Source organism: Diachasma alloeum, unplaced genomic scaffold (assembly GCF_001412515.2).
Source record: "Diachasma alloeum isolate Michigan unplaced genomic scaffold, Dall2.0 Dall_scaffold_00547, whole genome shotgun sequence".
In the NCBI taxonomy this organism is placed as follows: domain Eukaryota; kingdom Metazoa; phylum Arthropoda; class Insecta; order Hymenoptera; family Braconidae; genus Diachasma; species Diachasma alloeum.
The window spans coordinates 506,916-532,915 of record NW_021680679.1 but is presented as its reverse complement, the minus strand read 5'-3'; the positions used below and the strand labels follow the sequence as shown (position 1 = coordinate 532,915).

The 26,000-nt window shown below is 37.0% G+C and overlaps 3 protein-coding genes across 3 annotated transcripts in view; all 3 read left to right on the top strand.

Moving 5' to 3' along the window:
* Nucleotides 1–2,520, top strand: part of LOC107043106 — a 7,601-nt gene extending 5,081 nt beyond the window's left edge. Inside the window, exon 3 of the mRNA XM_015264420.1 lies at nucleotides 1,600–2,520. Coding sequence (XP_015119906.1) covers nucleotides 1,600–2,520 — 921 coding nt within the window. The remainder of the gene's footprint in view (nucleotides 1–1,599) is intronic.
* A 1,301-nt stretch (nucleotides 2,521–3,821) lies between these two features.
* LOC107043103 (delta-like protein C) lies at nucleotides 3,822–9,518 on the top strand. The gene is made up of 6 exons (XM_015264415.1): nucleotides 3,822–3,970; nucleotides 4,041–4,144; nucleotides 5,706–5,862; nucleotides 6,085–6,338; nucleotides 7,956–8,232; nucleotides 9,131–9,518. Exons 1-6 carry the CDS (start codon nucleotides 3,822–3,824, stop codon nucleotides 9,516–9,518), a joined length of 1,329 nt encoding a protein of 442 aa, XP_015119901.1.
* Nucleotides 9,519–20,619: 11,101 nt separating this feature from the next.
* On the top strand, nucleotides 20,620–25,461 carry LOC107043102 (anther-specific proline-rich protein APG). Its single transcript, XM_015264414.1, has 4 exons — nucleotides 20,620–20,730; nucleotides 21,826–22,077; nucleotides 23,302–23,541; nucleotides 25,095–25,461. Exons 1-4 carry the CDS (start codon nucleotides 20,719–20,721, stop codon nucleotides 25,200–25,202), a joined length of 612 nt encoding a protein of 203 aa, XP_015119900.1. The 5' UTR covers nucleotides 20,620–20,718; the 3' UTR covers nucleotides 25,203–25,461.
* Nucleotides 25,462–26,000: the final 539 nt, after the last annotated feature.

Here is a 26,000-nt window from a genome sequence, read left to right as displayed (position 1 = left end):
CTCGATCTCGTCGATTTTGCGGCCTCAATTTTTGTTTCCTTCATTAGCCAGTTTTTTTTCTCGCTCGTAAACAATGAATTTTGATTTATACGACGGCAGCCAAGCCGTAATCTCCGATTACTCACGGTTCCTGAGAAAACCGATCGCTCGGAAGGTTCGCCAACTTCCCCCGAAATGTCACCTCCGATTATACCCTGGGAACCCTAAAATCACATGGGCATTGGGCGCGGAGGGCGGACAAAGGGGAAAAAAAATCTCGAAAACCCGGAGAAGAAAGCAAAATTGTATCGTTCGGTGGACCCAATCTATCTTCTTTCCAACCGGTGCATTGGCCTTTTTATTATTCTCCGAGAAGGAAAAAGTGGATGGAAATCCTCAGAAAGGGCCTACCTGCCGATTTTCATGGAACAAACGCCCCTAGAAGAACGGAAAACTGGAGGGGTCTGTCAAGCCCGGTTTCTTCTTTTTTTCTAGCTCTCTACCTGTCCCTTTTTACCCCTCATCCCGCAGCTCAGATTTTGATCTGACGTTGGGAATAATCTCTACATTTACGACGGGGAAACCTACAAATCCGGGGATCTGAGTTCTCTTGAACCTAAGGACGAATAAAAAAAATGTCTCGATTCGTTATCTCAAACGTTACGATGTAGATAAGGTTTCGTTAGTCTCCACCAATCTTCGGGGTTCAGTGCCTGAGTCATGTGTACTGTCTGGAATAGGACATTAGTCCAGTGTCTTGGAGGGACCGTTAATTAGTCCAAATGGCCCCGGAACAGGCCATTATTTCACTGTCGAATCTCCCCGGTCCAATCGGCGGGAGGGGGAGAGAATTCAAGTGATAGAGCATCACTCTAGTCTGGGACCCTTGGGGATGACGATTTTTTTCGGGGTTTAAGAGATATTCATATTGACATTGAAAGGTTTTATTTACTGTACATTTTGTTGTACAAAAATACTGAAGACCAATAAATGGTCAAGCAACAATGATATTTTGAGTTGAAAGAAAGGTCCTATGGACGCTGCTCTCAATAACGAAAAAACAGTATAATTTAGGAATGGGCGATGTTTTAAAAAACATCGATTATCGAAGAATTGATGTTTTTCTCATTACACAGGACAAAAACAAATTGTTAAAAATAATTTTTTTCTTCTCGTTTTTATTGAAGAATACATATTTAAAAAATACAATCCGAGGGACTTACGTTTCAATGATAAGTACCGCTGGAGAGTTAAATTTTGAATCTCGAAACAGGATTGTCGATTAATTTAAAAAAATATATTGAATATTTTCCGTTAGCTACAATAAATGTTAAAAATTTAAATTAAAGACAAATTTTCAATTAAAAAAAAATAGTTGACTGGACTTATTCGCTTATTATCTATAACAGACATACTGTAGAAAATAATTACTTCCCGCTCACCAAATCGCCTCTCATCAGCCCCATCTCTGAATCTTTTCGCTGCGAAATTTAGAGATTTCCCCTGTTCCCAGCGAAAATCATTGTTGTTGTTATTCCTTACTAGTCTAATCCCTTTAATAAAAAGGACAGTACCATCTGAGCAAAAATCATTGAATATTTCTCATTTATATGTTCACAGTGCCCGGCTTGCCAAACAGCGTGCTCCTACCGCACCACCCGCCCCGAGGAAGAGTACCTGCCGTCGAGCTTGCCAGCGCCAACCAGAGGTCCCGTAAAATTGGGTCAATACGACATTGCCGTAGTGATGCGTCGAGTTGGCACAAGTTGGAAAGAATCAGGTTACTATCCCGGCTCGCGAGTCCCTTCGCTCCGTCCGGACACTTGGATTCTGGTGATCCTTCAGGATGGCATCAGACACTACAGCTGGGAGGAGTGGACCCCCACTCTGGAGTCCCTCAAGGACGGCCCTTTCGTCGAGGCAACGCTGTCCTGGTGGAACGTTGATGCACAGCTGAAGAGACAACGCGATGTCGAGCAGAAGAGGTTCAACGATCGGGTGCGCCAGTTCTATCTTGAGAAGTACGGGGAGAAGGTGCTCGTTGAGTGGAGGGACAGCCAGGACACGCCGATACCTGAGGAGGTCTTCAGGAGGTTCTTCTTCAGGAGGAGAAATGAGGAGGAGGCACAGTCCCAGGGGGAGAGCATCACCACTGATTCCTATCCCGTATTCAAGGGTCAGGATGGTCCGTCTATGAGGCAGACCATGGAGAAACAGTCCTACGTTGTGGCGTGGGAGCCGGAGACTGGTGGACTCATGGGGAATCAAGTCGTTGACACCTTGACTGCCCAGATCTCGCTTCTTCCTGGCACCAAGTATCTCGTGAGGATCGCCTCCAATGATGGCCCCGGCAGCTTCTCCATCGAAATCGACACGAGACCGAATTCCGTGCAAGTTTGGCGGATAAAAAAAAAGTTGGAAAATTTTTACCCGTGGGCCATAGGCGCCGGGGCTATCAGCGCCATTCTTGTGTTTGTGGTGGCTCTCGTTGTGAGGCGAGCGTTGAAGAGGAAAACTGTCGTGGATGAGGAGGAAGTCTGATTCCGGGAGGTTTTAGGGACAGTTTTAGTAATTGTTGTGAAGTACTTGTGATGAATGATAGGTGTGATTTGAGAGTCGTTAATTCAGTTGGGATTGTGTTTGCCTGAAGTAAGAAAATTGTCTTTTTGCATCAAACATTTTGATATGCGCTACATCTGGTCAAGATTTTACGCCGAAATTTCCGGTGAGAGTCCTGGGAATTTCTGACCGTTAACATTTTCACTGGAATTTCAAGGAATTTTGTCAGCGAAAATTCATAATTTCGTGGAAGAATCCGATTCAATTCTTCAATTCTTTCGAGAAAATTGATGAAAAATCAAATCAAAAAAATCAAAAAATTGAAGAATCGTTCCTTGAATTCTGGATCCCTTCGAATTTCCAAGGAATTCCGAGAAATTTAGAAAAATTCCATGAAAAGTCAAGGTCATTCGATAGTGAATATTCATTTGTACTTGAAAATTCATGTAAATTGTGGAATTTCTGCCATCATGTCGCTGAAAAATTGGGACTTTAATAGAATTTTCAGAGAAACTTGAAATCTCCATAAAATTTTTCCCTTGAACCGAAATCGAACTAATTTTCCGAAAAATTGAACCAAAATTTTTTAACAGTATAGCGGTCATTTTTAATTTTCCCCAGTCATTTAATGTCATAACCGCACTTGAATTCACTGTAATTACACTGCAAACTGCAAACTCCATGCCTAGACCAAGGGGAGACTGCACATAAAACATTCATCAAACGTTTTCACTTTGAAAAACGTAAGTCGCTTGTCAGTTTAGAGATTCAATTCAAATTCAAAATTCCTAGACCGGATCTGTGAAGTTGGTCATTACCCCCTCATCAGCCACACATCTAGCGTAACACAAAGAATTTGCTCAAATCCCCGTAATGAACAGACTGTATGAGAGTTTTCACGACATGTCCAGTTGATGTCACGTGTAAATATGTATAAGAATTCTGTATTTATTTGTAAATAGTCAACCAAAAGTGTAAATACCTACGTATGTATAGTATTAAATCATGCTTACAGATAGTATCAATCAAAAAAGACACGAAACGAAGAATAAAGAATATCAAATTGATATTTTGGTCTTACTTAATCAATCAATCATCCATCCCCAGTAGAAGATATTCGGAGGAATGAACTCACCGAGTGCACATGATACAAATCAATACGTTTGTTCAACCGGCAACATGTACAAATGTGTGCCGGCGACCTCGAACCTGAATGTCCCGTTACCTGGACGTCGGCTTTGACTCTTTCTATCATTCAGTCTTCACTGAGAAGTCGAGTGAAGATGAGACGTTTCTTGACTTACGTGTTGCCAGTCCTCTACGGGACTGTTCTCGTTCTATCTCCAGGTGATACCAGTGAAACATCGATTATCACTTCTGCCGCGATATTCTGTCTCGGTGCATTGCCCTTTGGATACGCCGCTGGCCCCAGGTGAGAATCACGAAAATTGCGGATCAAATATTGACGGAGGGAATCGGTTCAATGGGAGTTATTTGTCTAGATACGTACCGAAATGGAAGAAACAGGCGTGTGAAATTCCAGCCGCACAGCACCCAAATTCTCACTACGTGTGTGATGAGGCCGGCGAAGTGAAATGCCTACCAGGTATTCAATTATTTGGGTTAATGTGAGAATTGTACGTGCGGAGAGTTGGCAATAATAGTTTTACCGGTTCCCGTTGACTTCTGTTCATAAGTATTCATTATCAAGTTGAGGCTCTTTGTGCACGTAGTAGCGCCACCCCGATATTCGTTTTTTCAATAAATTATTTATAATTATTATCATTGCAAAAAGCAACACGACCGATGAGAATCTATGTGCCAATTTATCAACTGTTTAATTTTCATATTGCAATAAGTGATTTACTCATGTTCTAATTCCTATGCTCACTGAAAAAGATTTTAATCATAATTACAATTCAATTTCTTCTAGAACACACATCAGCGTGTGAATTTCTGAAATTCAATGTTTGTTGGTACTCTGGTAAAAGTGCGTGCCCACACTGTTATCAATTTTTAGTTAGTTCACACGGTAATTCAATTAATCTGTTGTTCATCTCATTAGCATAATTCCGTGCTTAGAATATTGTCATCTCGTGTTTTCAGCACCAAATTAAAAATTTAAACTTCATTTCAGTAGCGAAGCGGTAAACCGGGTTAAGTCGATTTTGACTTTGGGTCAGTTTTTGATGAATATCTCGGAATCTAAGAGAGAGGGCAGAATTTTCCCATGACCTTTTTTGTAACCCTCAATTGGCTCTACAAAAAAGGTCATGATAAAAAATTTTCTATCTCTTTTAGATTTCGAGATATTTGTCAAAAACTGGCCAATAGTCAAAATCGACTTAAACCGGTTTACCGCTTCACTACTGATTTGGAATATTGAGTCACAGCTTCTTTTTATTAATATCAGAAATTTTGTATTTGGATATTAATATTATTTGTTCAAAGTGAAAAAATCGATCATCATTTTCACTATATTGCATTCAGATTTTCCTATCCTTAACGTCAAAGATGTGAGATAATCTCATAATTCTAACTATTAATTCTAATCAACTTTGTTCGAAGAAAACCGTAGTAAACGCAATATTAAGAAAGTAGAATTATTCTACTTTCCTCTGACCTAAATGATTTGGACAATTATGATTTGTTTATTCATGTATCATAGAATGGTATTCAATTCTCTTTTAGGCGCGCTTCATGAAAATTCGACGCAGAACGATTGTACTCATGAAAATCGCCTTACTTTCTCCATTCGTTCGCGATTTCCGCCACGTTCGAGTCCTCATTTCCGATTCGAGATATTGCCCATGTTTTTTTTAGAAAGGATATGTGGGCAAATCGGAGCGTCCTCAGTCGTCAATATCTTGCGACCCAATGATTTTTTTGAAGTTATTTTTCTAAAGTCTCAAACTTTAGAAAAATAACTTCAAAATAAAAAAAAACGTTATTCCTTACTTTTTTGTATAATAAATTCCATTGACTACTTTCCTTTACTACAGTACTTCCATTCCACTAATGTATTCATAATCATCGATGATCGGTGAGTTCTCAACACATGCATGCGGCGGTTTTAGGTACCGTTTGCTGGAAAATTTGGCACAAACCGGTCCTAGAAAATTATTAATTGCAGAACATGCAATTAAATTTTCGGAATTTTCGTTTAGGATGGACCGGCGATCTTTGCGACGTTCCATTATGCCGCAAGGGCTGCGATCCCCTTCAAGGTTACTGCCGAAGGCCCGGCGAATGCCAGTGTAAATTCGGCTTCTACGGTGAACTCTGCGACAAGTGTGTTGCGTTACCCGGATGCCAACACGGAAGGTGAGTTTTCGTTTAATATCTTCGACAGAGAAATCTGAATGGGGTGACGTAGATGACATTGACCCCCAGACAGGTGATCAACCTCTCGCGTTTCTCTTCGACGCTGACGTTTCACTCTGCGATAACGGTTCCGGAGGACTCTATTTTGTAACACAATATTATTTTTTCCTCGTGTTTTTTTTTCTTTCACGGGTTTGGTGATCGATGGAAAAACAACATCAGATGCAACGTGAGTTTCGAATGCGCTTGTGATCCTGGCTGGAAGGGTTTGTTCTGCTCGGAGCCCATATGCGATCCAGATTGCAATCCGAGTCAGGGATACTGCATGAGACCCGGCGAATGCAGATGCAGATTAGGTTGGCAAGGGCCCAAGTGCAAACAGTGCGCTGTACTTCCGGGTTGTGTTCATGGGACGTGTCAAGGGCCCCTTGAGTGTCGCTGCGAGCCGGGATGGAAGGGCTTTCTCTGCCAAACACGTAAGATGGGACAGCCAAAGAATAATACCTTATTCCAAGATTTCAAAGGTCTAAAATGAGATTTTCTAAAGTTTTAAATCGAAGCTTGAACGTCCAAAATTGAGAGTTTCGAAAGTTTCAGTTTGGGACTTTGAGGTCTCAATTTAAGCCTCACTATAAGGTCTTAATTATCTTAATTTAAAATTTGATAGCCTCAAGTGGATGTTTTTGAATACTTCAACATTATATTTTAAAAAAAGCTTATTTTCAGGTTTCAAAGACCTTAAATTTAGACTTTCGAAAGGATCAAATAGAAATTTTAAAAAATTTTAATTCGAGACTTAAAAGCTACATTTGATCCTTCTGAAAGTCTCACGCTGAGACGTCTCAGGTTTTGCCTTCTGAATGTCCTAGACAAATGATTGACACCTTCAGGCAAACTCTGATGATTCAGACTCAAATGTTGGCGAAACGTCGGTAAAACACTTAATCTAAACGCGGCATTCATCCGGAAGCCATAACAATGAATAATAATGTTGCCCACGAAAGCCTCAAAAATCAAATGATTTTTATCGTGGAAAATTTATCGTTTATGAATTATTTATATAAAACGCTCGTAATTTTCAAAAATTGCTGTGTTTAAATTATTTCATTAATCCTCCTGCAAACGTGAACTTTCTAATGTTTCTTCAGATTTTTAAAATATTTGCTGACGGTTCAATATCCCCGGAGATATCTCTCTGTATTATAAAAATCCAAATTGACTTGTGGTGATGAAAATTTGGGACTCGAAATTAAAACTCCAAAATTGAGGGTCAAAATAAGGCTCACATGGGCGTAATAGAGGGTCACAAGGGTTAAAATAAGGGCTCACATGAGAGTCATGGAGGTCATATGAGGGTCGGTGAAGGGAGCGAGGGTCGTATCCCCCTAGTGTCCGAATATGAATGGAATGGAAATATATCCGGAACCTTGGGGTCAAATGGGGCTCAGATCAAAGCTCTGATGCTAGACTACAAAAGTAAAAGAGCATTTCATTGAAGAAAAAACAGTCAAAGTACTTGGATATCCTTACACGGAGAGAAATATTCAGTAAAAATTACGGAATTCTCACTTCACTCACCGATTACGGAATCGACTCAGAAAATTTAAGCGACAGTATCGTAATTTTTCACAAGAGATTCAGATAAAAATTACGGAACACTCCGGAAAAATTCCGTGATAGTTCCGTAAAATTTCCTACAACCACTTTTCGCTCCGGAATTACGGAAAAGATACGTAATTTTTATTGAATATTTCTCTCCGTGTAAAACTTCGAAAGGTCTCATCTTGAGACTGTTGAAAGTCTCTTCCAACTTTTGAATGTCTAAATTTGAAACATTTAAAACATTTTTACATTAAAGAAGGGAATTTATAGCGTTCCACGTCTTTGTAACGTAAATAATGAAATGATTGGATGGGATTTGGATGAGATAGGAGAACCGGAATTATTCTCAATATGAATACGACCTTTCAAATTTCAATTTGAGATCATAAGTCTTTACAAAAGTAATAAAGCTTTTTTCTTTTTCGGTGCAGAATAATACGTGAGGAAGTGTGTGAACATTTGTGGTTGTTAAGAAAATCGTTTGTTTTCAGCTATTTGTTCACACGGGTGCAGCAGAGAGAACGGGGTGTGCATGAGGCCTGGGACTTGCAGATGCAGGGTTGGGTATACTGGACCCAATTGCACGGAGTGCGTGCCGTATCCAGGGTGCGTCCATGGCACCTGTCGCAGACCCTGGGACTGCCGATGTCAGCCGGGATGGGCCGGCGATCTTTGCGACGAGAAATTGACCTTCTGCGATGGACATCCTGATATATGTCAGAACAATGGGACGTGCATTAGTATGACTAAGGAGGATGGCGATTACAGGTGGGATCTCCTGATGTTGCATTGTTCTGAGGAGAAATAATTGCGCAGCAATTGTGTGCGTTTTTTCAATAGAAAATGTCAAGTAGAAAATAATTTAAAAAATGGAGGGAATTTCATCTTGTTATTCAACTTTTTCTATTGAGACATTTTCCGCGGGAATTCCCCCACATGAATTTTCCAATTTTTTTCCACTTTATTTTTCTTTTTTTCTCATTAAAAAAAAATCAAAAAATTTGAGCCGAGGAATTTTAATAGAATATATTATATGAGAAATCAAATTCTATTGGTTTTTCCTGTGAAATATTTTCCATTGAACATTTCTTTTAAAACAAACACTCAAATGAACTGCAGAATTTTTCGGCCTGATTACGATTTTTTTCACGAAAATCACAAGGGTCACACAAAAAAAGGAGTCGCTAGGGTCAGAAGGGCCACAAGGGTGACACTGCCTTGGTTGAATGCGTTTTTGACAAAAAAAAAATGTTTGTTGGAGATTTTAGTGCCTCAATTTTTGCGATTTGTTGCAATTTTTTCAGAAAACAAATTCAGTTAAAAAAATCGTCAACAAAAAAATTTTCATTGAAATTGAGTTTTGTTGTTTTGAAGCTGTAAATATAACCATTGAATTCCCATTGGAAATTTGAGTACACGAATTGGTGTCTCAAGTATAAGAAGCTTTCCGGAAATTTTCGTACTGTGAAAAATAAGGACTGAAATGCTTACATTCCAAAAACTAATTGAGATTCAATTTGTCCCTCAGTTTATCCATATTCCTGACGTAAAATAGTAAAGAAAACATGTCAAATAGCGGCGCCGAAGGAATCGTAATCTTCCCAATTTTTCGATGAAGTCATCGAATTCTTTTTTACGTGAATTCCTTTCTTATTTTCCATTGCAGATGCATTTGCCCACTGGGATACATGGGTCGGCAATGTCAAATTGAGACAGTGGAGCCGGCAACGGACTTGACCCCTCCATTGCCGATCGAGAAGCCCATAGAAACGGAAGTTCCCTCCGTCAAACCCGAACAGTCCGAAAAACCAGATGACCAGAAGAATATTGGAGAGTCGCAAACAGTTGCTAACTCTGAGCCATCCTCAGCTGCTCCTGGACACGATGTCCTCGGAGATGGGGGGGAAAAAGTAGCGACTGTCGAACCGTTGGGACCTATTGTGATCACCGACTTGCCGACCACCCTTCAGCCAGCGGCGACTGCGGGTAAATGGCCGACTGAACCGCCAACAGAAGCGCCTGTGACCGACAGCGACGCCGACAACGAGGCCTGATATCTTCGACATGCCCTCGAATATAATTTTATTTATGTATTTATTGTCACTGATTTCATTAATTTACTCCTCTTCAAGCCATTATAAGAGAGTTGTCTGATTACATGTGTAGTTGATCGGTAATAAGACATTTTTAATGGAATCAATCGTATTTATTCAGCAGTCCTTTGCCTAATCATTCCTCTGTATCATCTTCATTAATATGAGGAAGGTATTACTCATGAGCAGAATTTTCTATTTATTTTTCATGGAAACATGGAGATGTAGATTAAAGTATGGAGCTAAAATTCTACAGCTAATTTATGATGAAATTTTGGAAATTATTAATTTGATTGCGATTTGAAGAGAATACACGAAATTTTCAGACATGAATTTTCTACGTATGACACATGTTTTGTCCTCATTGCGGATATGTGCTGTACTGTATTGCATTATGGTTCTATTAAAATTTCGATAAATTTCGTCATTCAAAGTTGAAATTTTACGAAAAAATAACTGGAAACTGGAAAGTTTTGTTCAATTACTTGCACCTCTGATCATTTCCTCATCAGAAATATTGAACAAGAATGTTTTGCCATTCACTTTATGGTCGACATCGCAGATTTAATAATTAAAATTGTTTTTTAATTGAAAAATATCTCAGTTTTCACAAGTAATTGACGCTCGTCATTGCTGTTGTTGTCGGTAGAAAACAAAAAATCGAACAACTTGTTATTTCATGACAGCTCCTTTGGAAGGAACAAAACCTGATTATGAATCATTTCCCTTCAGTGATAGTATGAAGTTACTCCACATGAGTCAATGGATTCAAGTTTCTTAATAGAATGCATTTATATCGCACAGAACCAAAGTAAAGGTACATGGAGAGAAAAATCATGAAAATTCCCCCTGAAAAAATTTAGTAGAAATTATAATATTATGATGTCATCTCCTCGACAAATCGCTTGCGAGAAAAATTCCGTGGAATGAGTCAAACCATGAGCTAATTCCGTCAAGTGTTCAGAAAAGGAGAGAAAAATATGTGAAAAAAAATTGATAAGAATTGAAAAATTTATGTCTAGGAATTTCTATAAAAACTATTTCAATAGAAAGTTGCATGAAAAAAATTAAATTCCACGGATTTTCTCTATAAAAGTTTCTATTTCACATTTTCTGTGAAAAAAGTGCAAAATTTTTCGGTAGAATCAACCGAAAACTAATAGAAAGATGAATAAAATTCCAATAAAAATCCAATAGAATTTTTTACCGAATTCGCTACATTTTTTTATAAAATTTTCTCGGTGGTCAGTGGAAAATATTCTATAGAAGAAATAAATGGAATTCGATTTGTCTCTACAACTTATTGTATTGACATATTTCGGATATCAATTCCTCAGCTTAAATTCTCCAATTTTTTTGTTCGATTTCATAATGAAAAGGGGAAAAAAAATAACTGGAAAAAACTTGGAAAATTCATGTCGAGGAATTCCGATGAAAACTCTCCATAGAAAGTTGCATAAAAAAAATAAATTCCTCTGATTTTTTAAGAATGCAGAATTCTTCACTAGATCAGCCGCAAACTATTAGGATGTTCAATAAAATATCAATAAAAATCCAATAGAATGCTTTACCGACTTCCCTAGATTTTTCCATAAATTTTTTTCGCGCGTGTCATAATCAACATAAATCCCTCCATTTCACCCCATAAATAACGCGATACTCTCCCGCAACGCCGATAGCCACTCAATGTGGCTTCTCACGTCCAATTATCCTTGGCGTTGCGTACGCAGAAAGGGCATACGGATACGAAGAACATACGAAGGACTGCTGCCCCGCGTAGCGAGTCACTTTGCTATATGTACCCGAGTTTACGGTTGAACGAGCACGTGTACTGTATCCCATCGCACCAGGCAAACCCACGTAACCCATACATTTATTATGTAACACCAACTTTTATCCGCACGTTTAACTAAATCGTCGGGTATATCGAGAATACTGTCAGCACAGGCATTATTCCGGATCAAATGAATTTCTTTCATTTCATATTTCACTCGGCTTCCTATTATCCTCAGGGCCATGATCCGGATAATTTTAATTTTATTTTAGGGATAATAATCTCGAGACTTTCAGAATCCTGTTATCATTAAAATCAAGACTAATAATAACTAATGAGCGCTTACCACGAAAACGCCAATTCTCTTGAATTTTCAAGATGAATGAGAAATTTTATGAACATTTTCATTTTAAATTAAATTCAAACTCAGCACTCAGAATTCAGATGAAGCTGTGGCTGAAATTTCAAGGAATTTCTGGCACCGTAGGAATTAATATTTGTCATATATGAGTACGTTAATTCGACCGAATGACGCCAAATTAATTAGCATAACCTAGTAGACAAACCAGGAGAACCTGGTACAGAGTGGTAAGCCCATGTCCGCTCGAGACCCGCACGTGTCTCAGTCCGTTTTGTACCATTACGACATAATCTTCAGTTTTTTTGAATATCAGTTTTAACTACCCCGTACTTTCAAAAAAGACTGTAAATTACATGCTCGATATGATAATAATCGCGGAATTTTTACGGGTAACGCACGAAACTGGGTCGTCTCGCTCTAGAAGCCATTACCGCAGTTGCAATCAATTCTCGATCATTCTACTCATCGATACTGGAATCGCATGTCTATATTCCTTCTCAAGGCCGAGGCTGGGTCTTTTACGTGGGGTATCCTGCGTATAAAAAATATATCGCGTAATACTGGAGATATCTCGGTCGAAATGCTTTTTAATTGCGAAACTTTCAATTAGCTTACGCGATGATGCTGTCCATTTTTTCCTCCGGCGAAGGTATCTTCAGGTGTCGATTGAAAGTTTTATTTATTACTCGCAATTACATGGACTTGTGGAATGCACGAAATTTATTATATGGGGCTGATGGATTTTTTCAACGTCGCGGATTGAAAATTTATGATTTATATATTTTTCGGGTGAATATCGGGGGAATGACGTGTCTGCAGTCTTCAGTCGCGAGATTATACGTGAAAGTCGCCGGAGAAAATGATATTGGGATCGGTAATTTGTATTTATAATTGCTGGTGCGACGGTATCGAATGTGGAAAAATAGGATTTTTAATGAATGAGAGTGGAAAGGACTCCGGTAAAGCAGCTCTTTCCTTACGGCTCGTGTCACGGAGTTTTTTCACGCAAAAGAAATTATAAAAATTATTGTTTTTATTTATAAATTATTGAATGGAATTTTCGAGGTCATGGAGATAAGAATTATCTCATTCATTAATTTTTTAAAATAAAAGTATGAATGAACGATTTTTCAGTTGACTAGTTTGAAAATGGGCGTGGCAAGACTGTAAGATCATGTGAGTGGCGGGAGACGAGCGGAGCGAGCGCAATTACTATGGCTGTTGTCATGTCTTTTTCGGTTCTGACATTTTTAATAATAAAAAAATTTATATTTTTCAGCTTTTCTTCCATTTTTAGATAAAAATTCAGCATTTAATATTTTATTTGAAAGAAGACACGGAAGATTTGGTGATTTTCATGTGAGACCCTGGGTTAAATAATGATTTCTAAACATTTTGATTTATAAAAATGGAAACAGAAATTGAATCTTTATGTGATAATTTTGTAAATTAAGACAAAGCAAAAATTTTCTGTAATCTTGGGTTATCTTCTATATAATCAACCATGATCATTTATGAAAGGCCACATCCGCGGAATATTAGTGAATGCAAACAAGAAGAAGAGAGTGATTTTATTCATGAAAAATTGAATGAATTCTTTATTTATTAGAGTATCAATTTTTTAAAGGATGTTAATCATTCAATTCTCCATCAATTTTCTTTCTATGTACATTTTGTTTCTATGTGGGGAGCAAGCGAAGCGAGCGGAGGGTCGACGGCGCCCCCCGGATTGGCGAGCGAAGCGAGCAGGGAGCGACGACCCTAGTCATGAAAAAAAATACTATTCCGAATCTCATTGACTTTTCGGATAATTCATAGTTTAAAAAAATATTTTAATTGAAAAATAACGTCTACATCATCTCACTAAATGGTGCGATTTGGGTGAATTAGATCTCACTTTAAAACCTAAAAAAAACACCTTGAAAATAAAATAAAAAACTTCCCTCTGTCCTTCTTGAGCTATTGCCGATTAAAAATAAGTTGGAATAGAAAATTAAATTCACAATTGAGCTGTAAAATAATAAAATTAGTCCGAACAGTATTGCATCACGAGCGAGTATTTAAAAATCCAATTTTTACAATCTCGAAATCAAGTAGGAAGAGGAAACTCATGGCGAAGTCGATCGAGCCATTACCGATTACTGCCAAGTCTTTCACGTTGCATACTGTCTGTAACAGCTCGTGATTTCGTTTGTACGCGGTAATGTTTTAAACACTCCACAGTCATACCTAATGTTACGTTGCGAGGCAGTGCCAATGGAGAGATAAGAGAAAAGACGCCCATTGAATAATTCTACACCTACGCCTGGAGTCATGCAATGCACTCCAGTTTCGCGTAATACACGGAATTAAGTGCACCCACTGGCAGAGGGATTCATTTAATGTTGACGAGATTTGTTAATCATTGGATATGACCAAATGAGTAGTTTTTCGCATTTCAGAAGTGATTTAATCAATCGAAAAAATTTACATTTGATTAATTAAGGAAGAAGGTTCAGTAAAACTCGGTTATTCTTGACATTTTCAGCAGTTTTAATATATTTAAATATTCACTGCTCAATAAGAAATAATTAATCGATGATTTTTTTTTGAATCTTTTAAAAGAATTAAGAAATAATGGAAATTGTGTAAATTTTTGGAACTTATTTATTTTGTTTTAAGGTGAAAAATGATTTTTTTATGAATTATTTCCGCGGAAATGCCTTAATCATTGAATATTGTTTTTTTGTTTAAAAAAATTGCTTCAATCCCAATTGAAAATATATATCAATTATCAGATATCATGAAAATTGAAATTCAAATCATTAAGAATAAAAACCGTTTTTGTTAAATATTCGTAAATATGTTTAGAAATTAAAAATATAAATTTGAAAAAAATCATGAATATTGAGTGGAATTAAAAATACATTCTACACAGAATTATAATTTTTTTAAAAATAAACATTCGTTGTTTATAAATAAATCATTGAAATTGTTTAAACATTCAGAAATCTTATTTTTTCAGACATTGAATCGATTTCTGGTAAAATTCTGAATATGAATAAATTTGTTCCGATTCCGAACAAATGATTATATAATTATTTATAGAAAATTCGGAATTTTTAAAAATTGCAATTGGTAAATTTTATTTAAAAAAAAGGTTATAACAAACATTTTGCTATCTCCCTTAAATTCCGAGAGATTGATTGGAAACTAGCTCAAAATGACTCAACACTGATTCAAAATTGGCTCATCTCCTTTTACCACTTCGCTACTGAAATATTCAAAATAATGTGAACAAAAAAAAAATGATAATTGAAGTGCTTTCATACCCTCAACAGTGAAATGACCTACACAAGGCAGTCTCTGTCACGGTCGTGCAGTACTGCAGTAAAATAGAATGGCTTCTTTAACTCGACTCAACCTTGCTATTGTTAATCAACGGATTAACGGTTTCTGGTGTAGGCGCAATGCAACAATATACCCAGCAACATGGCGTCTACATTGTCGGGTGAGTCCTTTCCCTGCTTCGCGTACCAGCACGTCCTGTTCTCACGAAATTGAAGCCAGGAGACCCATGTGCAGACACTGGATATGGATTTGCAACAACATTACTTCTCACGACCCACTATTCATCGATTAGGGGAATGCATGTGCACCGGTATGAATTAATCCGGTGGAGGTACAATGATACAAGTGCTGGATTGGCTGAGGAAATTTATTAAAAGGTCGATATGGCTTGTTGTTTTCAAACTTTACGATTTTATTAGGTGTGGTAATTGATTTTCAAGGGTTGTTACAATTTATCTTACTAAAAGGCATGGGCGACAGCTCGAATCGGATGTCTCAATCGAATGGAGAAAGTGAGACGGTTTCCATGCGTACAATCGCCTTGCGTCGAATTTTCATGAAGTCGAAAAACGAAAGAGAAATGAATAGCATTCCAAATCATTTAGATCAGAGAAAAATAGAATAATTCAACGTTTTTAATGTCGCGTATGCTAGGGTTTTCAAGTTCTAAACAAAGTTGATTAGAATTAATAGCTAGGATTATGAGATTATCTCACATTTTTGACGCCAAAGAAGAGAATCTGAAGGCAATACAGTGAAAATTTTCCAAGTTTTTTGTTTGATTTTCTTGATGAGAAGAGAAGAACAATAGAATGAAAAAAAATTAGAAAATGTGAGTCGAGCAAATTCTATACAAAATATATGAAAAGAATAAGTTACATAGAAAAAACGAATTCTGTGGGCTATTTCTATTGAATGTTTTCTATTGAACATGTCAATAGAATCAGCCAAAAACTAATAGAGAGTTTAATAGAAAATCAATAGAATTTTCTAACAAATTCGACAGGTTTTTCTATTAAATTTTTTCGTGCGTGGAGCTACTCCTCGCGTTATCACAGCCAAAGTCCTTGCTAAGAATGCACCACACAGAGCTCATTGCATCAGTCCTCAGACTCAAGAAAGGTGAAGCGAGACGGCCTGACCAAAGACGAATATTATGCACGGAGGGAAAAAATAAACCGCTAAGGAGCTACATTATTTCGTTGACCGACACGCACATGTCTACTACATAGCACCCACCGAGCATGCAATCCCCTGGCAAATGTTGTCATTGCGTAAGTGGCTGTCGGCCCGAGAACAAGAGAGCACTGTACACAACGAGTCGTTACAATTTTCACTGACGTCCTGGAGTTGCATTTCATTGCGTGCAAAATCACACGGAAATGAGATATTTTATTTCAAAAAAATACATGTCAAGTTTTTAAAAGATCTCTGCGTGAGTCAGTGCCTACGCTAATGACTTGACAAATGATATTCATATCTCCATTAAGTATCGTATTATCTCCTCACTTGGAATAATTCCGTTTTATCCGCATTTGATTGCGGGCAATGATTTATTGAAGGATTTTTCACCATTTATGGGAGCAAATAAATCAGTAGGTGAGGAGTGAATGAGTGGAATGAATGGAGTCGTGGACAATACTGTGGAATTATGAGAGCTTTTATGCGAGGGAAAGAGTTTATTTAATAAACTGGGGCAAAAAGAATAAATAGAAGTAAATGAATCGTCCGTGGACTGAAAATAAAGATAATAAATGAGTCGAGAGAGAAAGAGACTATCGAGTGGAGACACGTGAAGATCATTGAGAGGGAGGAAAAGAATAAGCACGCAGCAATATAAAAGAATTTAATTTTTAATTTAGTTTTTTTCGTTATGTTTTTTTTTACATGTCAACACTAAATTGCTTCATTTTATTATTAAATTATACCTGTTTCTGCTGAGAGATTGGAAATATGTTTCGAAGTGGATGTACGATATATTGCAGTTAATTTTTTTATATTGTAAATTTTTGGAAATGAAATCTTCTATTTAAAAAAAAAATAATAAAGTTTTTCAAGGTTCGTTGAATGAATCAATGCCTCCACGAATGGCTTGACAAATGATATTCATACCTTTATGGAGTACCATATAATCTCCTCACCTAGAATAATTCAGGGAAGCGGTAAAACGATTTGGGTAGATTTTGACCATCGGCTGGTTTTTAATGAATATCTCGAAATCTAGGAGAGATAGCAAAATTTTTAGTATTATCTTTTTTGTAGCCTTCAACTCGCTCTACAGAAAAGGTCATTACAAAAATTTCTTCATCTCCCTTAGATTCGGAGATATTCATCAAAAACTCAGCTAATGACGTAAAATTTGAGAAATATTATAAATTTTAGCATAAATTGCCAGAATTTTCTATAATATTACGAACTTTCTCGAAAGCTTTCTGAAATTGTGCCGCGAAAAATGTCATATTATGTCAAGTCGATCGAATGTCCGAAAGTGTCAAAATATGACGACTAATGTAGTCATATGATGGAAGATGTCATAATATATAACATTATGTCAGATTTTCAAATCTCATAATTTGCCCCATAATGACATTTTCCGACAAGTAAAAAAATTCATGCTATTTTCAATATGAATCGGCAGGAAAAAAAAAATTTTCACACCGTCAGAAATTCAATAGAAAAAGTTCAGCAATTGCATTACATTTTCTATTAAATTTTCTGATACACATTTACAAAGGTATAACAGAATAAATAAAGCGTACATAACTCCCAAAAGATTCTCAGCACTGCTATGGAAAGCCAATAGAATTATTTAGCAATTGCGTAAAATTTTTTATTCAATCTGCAAAAATTGCAAAAACACCGATGACAACAATATTTTCAGTCAACTCAATTTATTAGCAGAACATTCTAATACATTCTAACGGATACGTGCGATATCGAGGGGAGAAAATTCCCTCCAATTAAGCGGATAACGACCATTGCACAAAATTCCGTGCTAATCGTCGTCCGTTCAGGATCATGTCGCGAGTAACACATGCACGGAGAGAAATATTCAATAAAAATTACCAGAAAAAAGACGTCAAACTTACGTTTCGAAACGTAATCTGGGAGTGAAGTAAAATTCAATAAAAAGTGTCAATCGTCACGTAAATTCTACGATCTGTTCCGTAAAAATTACTCATCCGTCCGACGCCTCACGGCTAGCCATGAGTCACCGTGAGGGGGAGATTTTAACAACAAGTTCCGTAATTTTCCGGAACTTTTCGTAAAAATTCTTAAACATACAAGAATTTTCATGTTCTGAGGCATAATAAGTCTCGAAGTTTCTGTTAGATTTTACAACTTCCAGAAAAATTACGTGACTTTTTCGTATTTTTTCGATGACAGACCCGAAATTTTACTGAACGTTTCAGATTTATTCTCTTATATTCCTGTAGAAATTCACTGAAAACAATTCTCGCTTGCGGATTACGTGAAATGTTCCGTAATTTTTCTTGAATATTTCTCTCCGAGTGATTTCCCCTCGACATACGCAATTCGACAAGTCTCCCCTGGTTCAAAAATCATCCTTAGAATCATATGCACGCCATTTCGAGACTCGCTCTTTCATTCGGGCCCAAAAAACATTCACATCGTGAATAGACACTGCCGACCTTTGGAACAAAGATGCCGTCGACTCTCATTCAAACACCTGTTTTTTTAAAAACTGCTTCAAATCAAAGTCGCGTGACTTAGAACGCATTCATGGGCGCGTTTCCCACTTCTATTGGGAAAACAAACAGGAATTACTCGAGACTTATTGATAAAAAAATTCCTTTTTCCCACGAATAATTTTTTTGAGAAAAGAATTGATTTTTTTAGTCATTCCCAAATGGTTCATTAATCCATCCCCACCTATTATAATTATTATACTTATGCTAAATTATCGAATAATTGTGATGCAAATAACTTTGAATAAACGTCAATGACAATCATTAACATTTAGAATTATTCCAAATTATTTTACGTAAAAATCTGAAATTTGAAAACATTGAAAATTAATGAAGGGCGCTCATTCAAGGTCACATGTCGCATAATCACCTCATAATTAAACATAGTTATAATATTTGGAGATGGACATGGACCACCTGGGAATTCCCGGCCTGAAGAAATACGCGTCAAAAAAAAAAAATTGTTCCCTCCGAAGAAAATTTTCTTATCAAAAGTACACGGAGAGAAATTTTCTATAAAAATTCTAGTACGAGTACTGGAAAAAATCACAATCCACCGGCTGTGAAAAATTCTAGTGCTGTTACGGTAAAATTTCTTGGTATTTCCAGTAAAATTTCTGGGGATTTCTGTAAAATTCTCACAGAATTGCGGGGGAAAATTCACGTTTTCTCCAATAAAATTTCTAATGCCGGCACTAGAATTTTTTCTGGCCGTCACTTTGCGCCTCTTTTCCCGTGCTAGCACTAGAATTTTTCTAAAAAATTTCTCTCCGTGTATTTTTTTTCTCAGCATACGCGAACAACTCCGTAACTGATCAAATTAATTTATGAATTAGTCCCGGACATATCAAGCATAATTGGACAATAACTGTTCCCTTAACTACTCGCAAAATCGCCAGCGCCGACGGGAATGTCACGACTCGGTTATGTGGGCGAATTTTATGCGCGTTATCGAATAACATGAATCAGACGTACGGCTATTGGTCCATTGCTATTTACACATGCATTTTGGTTGATGCGGAAACAGATCGGTCAGCTGATGTATTATGGTTATGCCTAAATTCAGAGGAATCGTATCAGCGGACGAATGAGAACGAACTTCCCTTGAATTAAAAATTTAATTTGAATTAAAAAATTATGAATAAGAAATTTTCATTTGTGCGCGGAAAAAAATACACTTGAATCCAATTGAAGGCTGATTAATTCGTATCAGCCCGGGCTGTACCAAGCGCTCTCAAGTGTAATATAAGGGTCAGGCAGTAAGTGTGAGAATATAAGGGTCAAAAAGTGGAGGTTAAAAAATGAGAAAATTCCGGCAGAAATATCAAACTCGATTTTCGAAACGTGCACAAACCCGTCGGAAAATTGACAGGATTTGCAAGGCAATTCGCCTCATTTTTCCATAAATTTTTTTGCGTCCTTAATCAGGGCATTCACTTATCCCGCTAAAATCCAATTAAACGACAAAATTACACAACCAGCACGATCATAAAACCATAGCAAATTATGTAAATCAAGAGCGTTATATCAACGACATTTGATGATCTAAAATTTCCGAATTGTATGCATAACACGGCGACCAGAAATAAAACGAAAAATAACAGTAGGAAAAATCGCGGTGGACGGTGAAAAGGCCTGCATGGGCTACCAATCGCTCAGCAGCAGATTAACATACAGAGAAAACCGGGTATCCCTCGATTCCCCCGTTTATACAACAATGTCACCGACTGTCTCATGTGTGTGCACACAGTGTCTACTCCGTGGTATTATAATGTTAGTTTATATAGATTGTGTTCAACCATGCATCGTGGATAAATGAGTGTAAGGCGCAAGGTAGGTGTGGCATTAGAAGGATCACAGTTCGCGATTGGCTCTCAGTTACCGGGATGTTAGAAATAAATGAAAGTCAATTCCCTATATAAAGGGTGGTTTTAGCGGGAATAAAGACAGAACTGATTTGTCGAAACTGGACACAAGTTGGTCGACATGAGGGTCTTGGTACGTTCACATTTTTAGCTGTTTTAGCTGAAGTCAATTGGAGTGCATTGATAAAATTAAAGTCTCAAATTTTTAGGGCGGCGAGTAACTCGTACGGCTGCACATTCTATTGTAATTAATATTTTGTCATGTGCTCCGGCTTTTGGACTTGCTCACATTGAGGTATTTTGTACGGAAAAGGTAAATAATGACATTCATCTGGAATTTGTACAGAATGTTTATAATCACGATTGAATTGTCTGTGAATTTTTGCAGAATTTTTTCACATTTCCGTCTCAAGTTATTGGCGGTTAAAGTCGGGGCTTGTACGCGGGCTCTTATGGAGATCTTTCTGTTTGGAATGAAACTATATTATCAGCTCAGATGGTAACGCAGAAAAAGCTACATAAGAGCCTGTGTGTAAGGAGCGACTTTAATCGTTAATAAATTGAAAAGTAAAGCTGAAAAAAATTCTGGGAAAATTCACAGATAATTCAATTGTGGTTATAAACATTTTATATGAATTACAGATGAATGTCATTATTTATATTCTTCGTACGAAACGCCTTAAGGATATCCAAGTATTTTTGACAGCTTGGCTCAACCATTTTCAATCATTGAATTTGTCGGTTAAATTGTGTGAGAAAAATTTGAAAACACTCATGAATGTTTTGCGTCATTAAAATTATATTTTGCACTTAATTATTCTTTTTTTCAACATTTGTTGTTTTTGAATAAATAATTAATAAATGATTTTTTTAGGCGTGAAATCGACCTCTAGAAAAGTTCTGAATGTGAATAAATTTATTACGATTCCGAACAAATGATTTTTACGGTGGAAAATTGATTATTTATAAATTATTTCTTGAAAACGCTCGTAATTTTTAAAAATTGCAATTTTCAAATTATTTCATCTATCTTGTTCCCAAAGCAAACTTCATTATTTTTTTTCAGATTTTTAAAATTTTATTATTAAAATTTATTACAATTTATTATTTCTACAAATAATAATAAATTATCGTCATCTCAGATTTCTAGAGCACTTGTTATCATAATCCAATAAGTTATCGTGTGCTAATTGGCCAATTAATTAATTAATTGATAATAAATTTTCAGATATGCTTGATGCTGCTGGCGACAGCCTTCGCCGAGGAGAAGAATGTGAAAAAGCGGGGTCTTGGACTCAGTCTTGGATACGGAGATCTCGGTGCGTACAGTGGTGAGTTGGGATTGGGACTTGGACTGGGACATGGATTGGAGTTGGGACACGAGGCTCCTCACACCATTGTGCAGACTGTTCAGAAGACCGTGGCCGTGCCCAAGCCATACCCCGTGGCTGTACCTGTTGACCGTCCTTACCCAGTCAAGGTAGTAATCCCGGGCTAATGTGATATAATTTAGCAACGAAAGGTCTTTATCTTTATTTGTCTTCACGGCTGTCTTACATACCCCATATTTGAGGTGCATTTACAATTTTCATTCCCGTCCTGGGCATTACTCAGAATTAATTTTCAGTTCATTCATGCTTTGTGAAGTTTTATTGATTTCCTTGGATGATTCATTTTTAAGGCGAATTTTTTAAAATAAAATCTTCATTAGGTTTGTTAAGGGGAGACTACTATGAGTTTTAACAGTCGTGGGTTATTGGAGTGAAACTTTTCATACATTGAAGATCGATTGTATAGATCTGAAAACGAATAATTAGTGCAAAAAAAATTTTTTTTTATTGTTCGTTTGCCCGAAAATGCTTAAAATGCCAAAAACCGTCCAGGACCTCCAATTTTTGAGCTACGAAGGATTTTTTTTTCAAAATTTTCGGAAAAATATGTGGAATAATAATTACGAGCTAGTTTTTTTTTAATTCGCCTCTTAAATGGCTAAATTTGCTTTTTTTGTATTTTTTTACACAAGTAGTGAATTTTTTTGTGTGAAAAAAAACCGAAATCAGTTGTGTAGAAGTCGAATTCCAAAAAACTGGCTCCTGGTTGTTGTTCCACACATTTTCCCGAAAATTTTGAAAACAAAAATCTTTTGTGGCTCAAAAATTGGAGGCCATGGACTGTTTTTAGCATTTTAAGCGTTTTCGGGCAAACGAACAATAAAAAAATTTAGGATATTTTCAGTTTTGAAATTTTTCAACTAAATTGCATGGAAAAAAATTTGAAAAAATTCATACCTAGACAGTATTATCTAAATTGAATTTCGCAAAATATTTATATTTTTTCAAAAATTTCCCTCTTATAAATAAATAATAAAACTTGTTTGCAAAACGGTGGATTATTTTTTATGAGGTGTCAAAAAAATTCTTGATTTTTTCACATAAGACACTGCGTTAAATCCTGATTTTGTAACATTCCTTCTTTGAAAAACTAAAACGATAATTAAATTGAGAAAAAAAAATTAGAATTCTGAATCTAATCGAGTTTTCTGCAATTTTTTTGCAGTTTTCAATAATCTTTGAATTTACCGTAAGGGTAGAGCTACTTTAAAAGACCTAGGATTCTGGTCCACGATTACTTGACTTGCTCGATAATTTTTCTCCGCCGTTTTTCTCAGTGTGTCCTCCAGAATCTTACGGACAATTATTTTTAGGTTCCAGTCGACAGGCCTTACCCCGTCCCCGTGAAGGTGCCCGTTCCCCAGCCCTACCCAGTCGTGCAGACGAAAACTGTTCACGTTCCCGTTGACAGGCCATACCCTGTCCCCGTGAAAGTGCCCGTTCCAGCGCCCTACCCCGTCAAGGTTCCTGTACCGCAGCCCTACCCCGTTAAGGTTGCGGTTCCACAGCCATACCCCGTCAAGGTTGCTGTACCACAGCCCTATCCCGTTAAGGTAAATATTATTACGTTCATTAAGTAAATTGATAATTACAATTTACACAAATTACACGAAGAACAATTTTTTCAGAAAAAATTTTTTCAATGTCGAAAAAAACCTCAAGTCACAATCCACGCACTTCGAAAAATTATTGTGTGGGAACAGAAAAATTCTCGTGTGGCACCAGAATAATTATGGAGCCCCCATTGATGTTTCCGCGAGTGCACAATAATTTTCTCGCGTGTGCCAATTGTGACTAGAGATTTAAGTGACCAAAATTACCGGTCAAGTGACCGCCAATGACCGCGGTCCTAACCGGTAATTACTGTGCTAGCACATGAATTTTTTTAGACAATTTTTCTCGGTGTATAAGTTCATTGGAGTAAGTTTTGGGTGGAAGAAACAATTATGGAATAAGAAAGTAGAAAAGTCAAGGGGTAATTAAATTAAATTGAAGAATAAAATAGGAAAATACTTCGCGTGGGGAAAAAAACGCGTTTGCTGAAGTTAAAAAGAGAAATATTTTTCATTATTTTTCCCAATTGCAAAATATTCATTATTCAATTTTTATTTTTAATTCTTACCTACGAATATTGAAGAGGGACATTCCCAGGGAAATTTGTTGGAATTTTTGAGCTGCTGAGACAGATAATTTTGTGTAATTCTGGATAAATTTCATTATTTCTAAAATTAATTAACCAGTCAATTAACTGGTTTAGATTGGTCACCATACGAGGGAAATTCCGCAGTGCGCACATTTTATAGCACATAGTTTCTGCGACATTTAACTCAAAAAAATGACAATTCCGTGAAATGATTTCTTATTTGATTCAAACAATTATTAACATGTAATTATTATATCTCATTTGACTAAAACAATTATTGTTGCCTTCATCAACACCATATGAGGATAGAAAACCCCACTAACTTATGAGAAAGCAATAAATTAAGTCATTTAGATTTTTTTCCGGAAATCCATAAGAACTAATTTTTATTTGGTATTGCCTTGGGATCAAGTATCGCGGTAGTGAGTCGCGCCAAGCGTATGCATGAAATGTTATACCCCAAACAAAATTGTCCGCCACGCGACGTTGCGGGAAACTCGCTAAACGCGCACAGTCAGTGTAGAGTGAATTCGGCAACGCTGGGGCCTGAATAACGCTCCGGCGAATACCTGCGGAGGGAACTAAAGCCGCAGCGTCGAGTAGGGTAACCACACTAGGGTTAAATTTTCGTTTATTTTACCACTTTCTCCTATACCCACTCGCAATCTCTCCTGTGTTCCCACAACAAAAAACAATTTAATTTTTTTCGTTCAGCCGAGTCTTGTCTGAACCAAAAACGAAAGCAATTTCCCACTTTTTTTTCTATACATCATTCATTTGCATAATCCATGCACTTTAAATCATAAATCCATGCATTTACGAGTGTATGAAACATGATACATTTGAAATTTTAATGCAGAAAAGGAAGCTTCTCACGAATAAATGAGTCGATAGATAAGCGCGCGTCCGGTTTAAAACATAATATTACAGGAACGATAATTCAAAAAAATTTTCCATTTTCAGGTGCCCGTCCCCCAGCCCGTCTACATCAAGGAGCAGGTCCCTGTTGTTATTAAGGAACACGGTCACATTGGAGCACTTGACGGTCTTCACGGATACGGCCACTACTAAATAAATCAGTATTCGGATTTAGCGTGCAATCACCAAACTGTTACATCGTTTCTATCTCCTCTATCCCATACTTTGCCCATAAAAAAAGTCTTGTCACCCCACCAAATCGCCAATCTCACCGCTCTTCCTAAAAACTAAAGTAATTAAAATACCCCCAACCGAGCATCTCAAAACGACGTAAACATGCGACCAACCAAAATATCTGTTGAAGTACTTGTTTTAGATAAACAAAAGGCTACCAGTCTTAGAGATTTTTTAATTGATGAAATAAATTCTGTGACGTTTTCGTAAGAAGTTGGAGTAGAGAGTGTTTCATTCCACCTTCACCTGGGGATTATTTCAGTGGCGAAGTGCCCGAGTCGAGGATTTGGTTCTGATTGGACGTACACAGGTCTTTCAAGATCTCTCCAGACCTAGATGGACCTGGTAAGTCCTAATCAGTTCTAATTGCCTTCAATTGAAGGCCCGAGTTGTAGACCCGAGTTTGTAGCAAAGATATCAGACAAGATATGAATGTTTTTTTGAGCTCAAACGAAAGAGCGGGTCGAGAAATGGCGTGCTAGGACCTCTAAAGATGGTGTTGAACCAGGGGAGACTCCTAGAACCCACTGGAAAATGTTGTCACAATTGCGCTTTTCAATTGAAAACAGACATCATCTTTAGAGAGATTTGTCATCTTTAAAGACTTCTGCACGCCATTTCTCGACCCGCTCTTTCATTTGAGCTCAAAAAAACATTCATATCTTGTCTGACATCGCTGCTACAAACTCGGGCCTACAACTCGGGCCTTCAATTGAA

Coding starts and splice junctions, on each gene's coding strand:
- LOC107043103 (XM_015264415.1), top strand. CDS start 3,822: ATGAGACGTTTCTTGACTTACGTGTTGCCAGTCCTCTACGGGACTGTT. Junction 3,971..4,040: donor GGATACGCCGCTGGCCCCAG/GTGAGAATCACG, acceptor TTATTTGTCTAG/ATACGTACCGAAATGGAAGA. Junction 8,233..9,130: donor AAGGAGGATGGCGATTACAG/GTGGGATCTCCT, acceptor TTTCCATTGCAG/ATGCATTTGCCCACTGGGAT.
- LOC107043102 (XM_015264414.1), top strand. Junction 22,078..23,301: donor ACCGTCCTTACCCAGTCAAG/GTAGTAATCCCG, acceptor AATTATTTTTAG/GTTCCAGTCGACAGGCCTTA. Junction 23,542..25,094: donor CACAGCCCTATCCCGTTAAG/GTAAATATTATT, acceptor TTCCATTTTCAG/GTGCCCGTCCCCCAGCCCGT.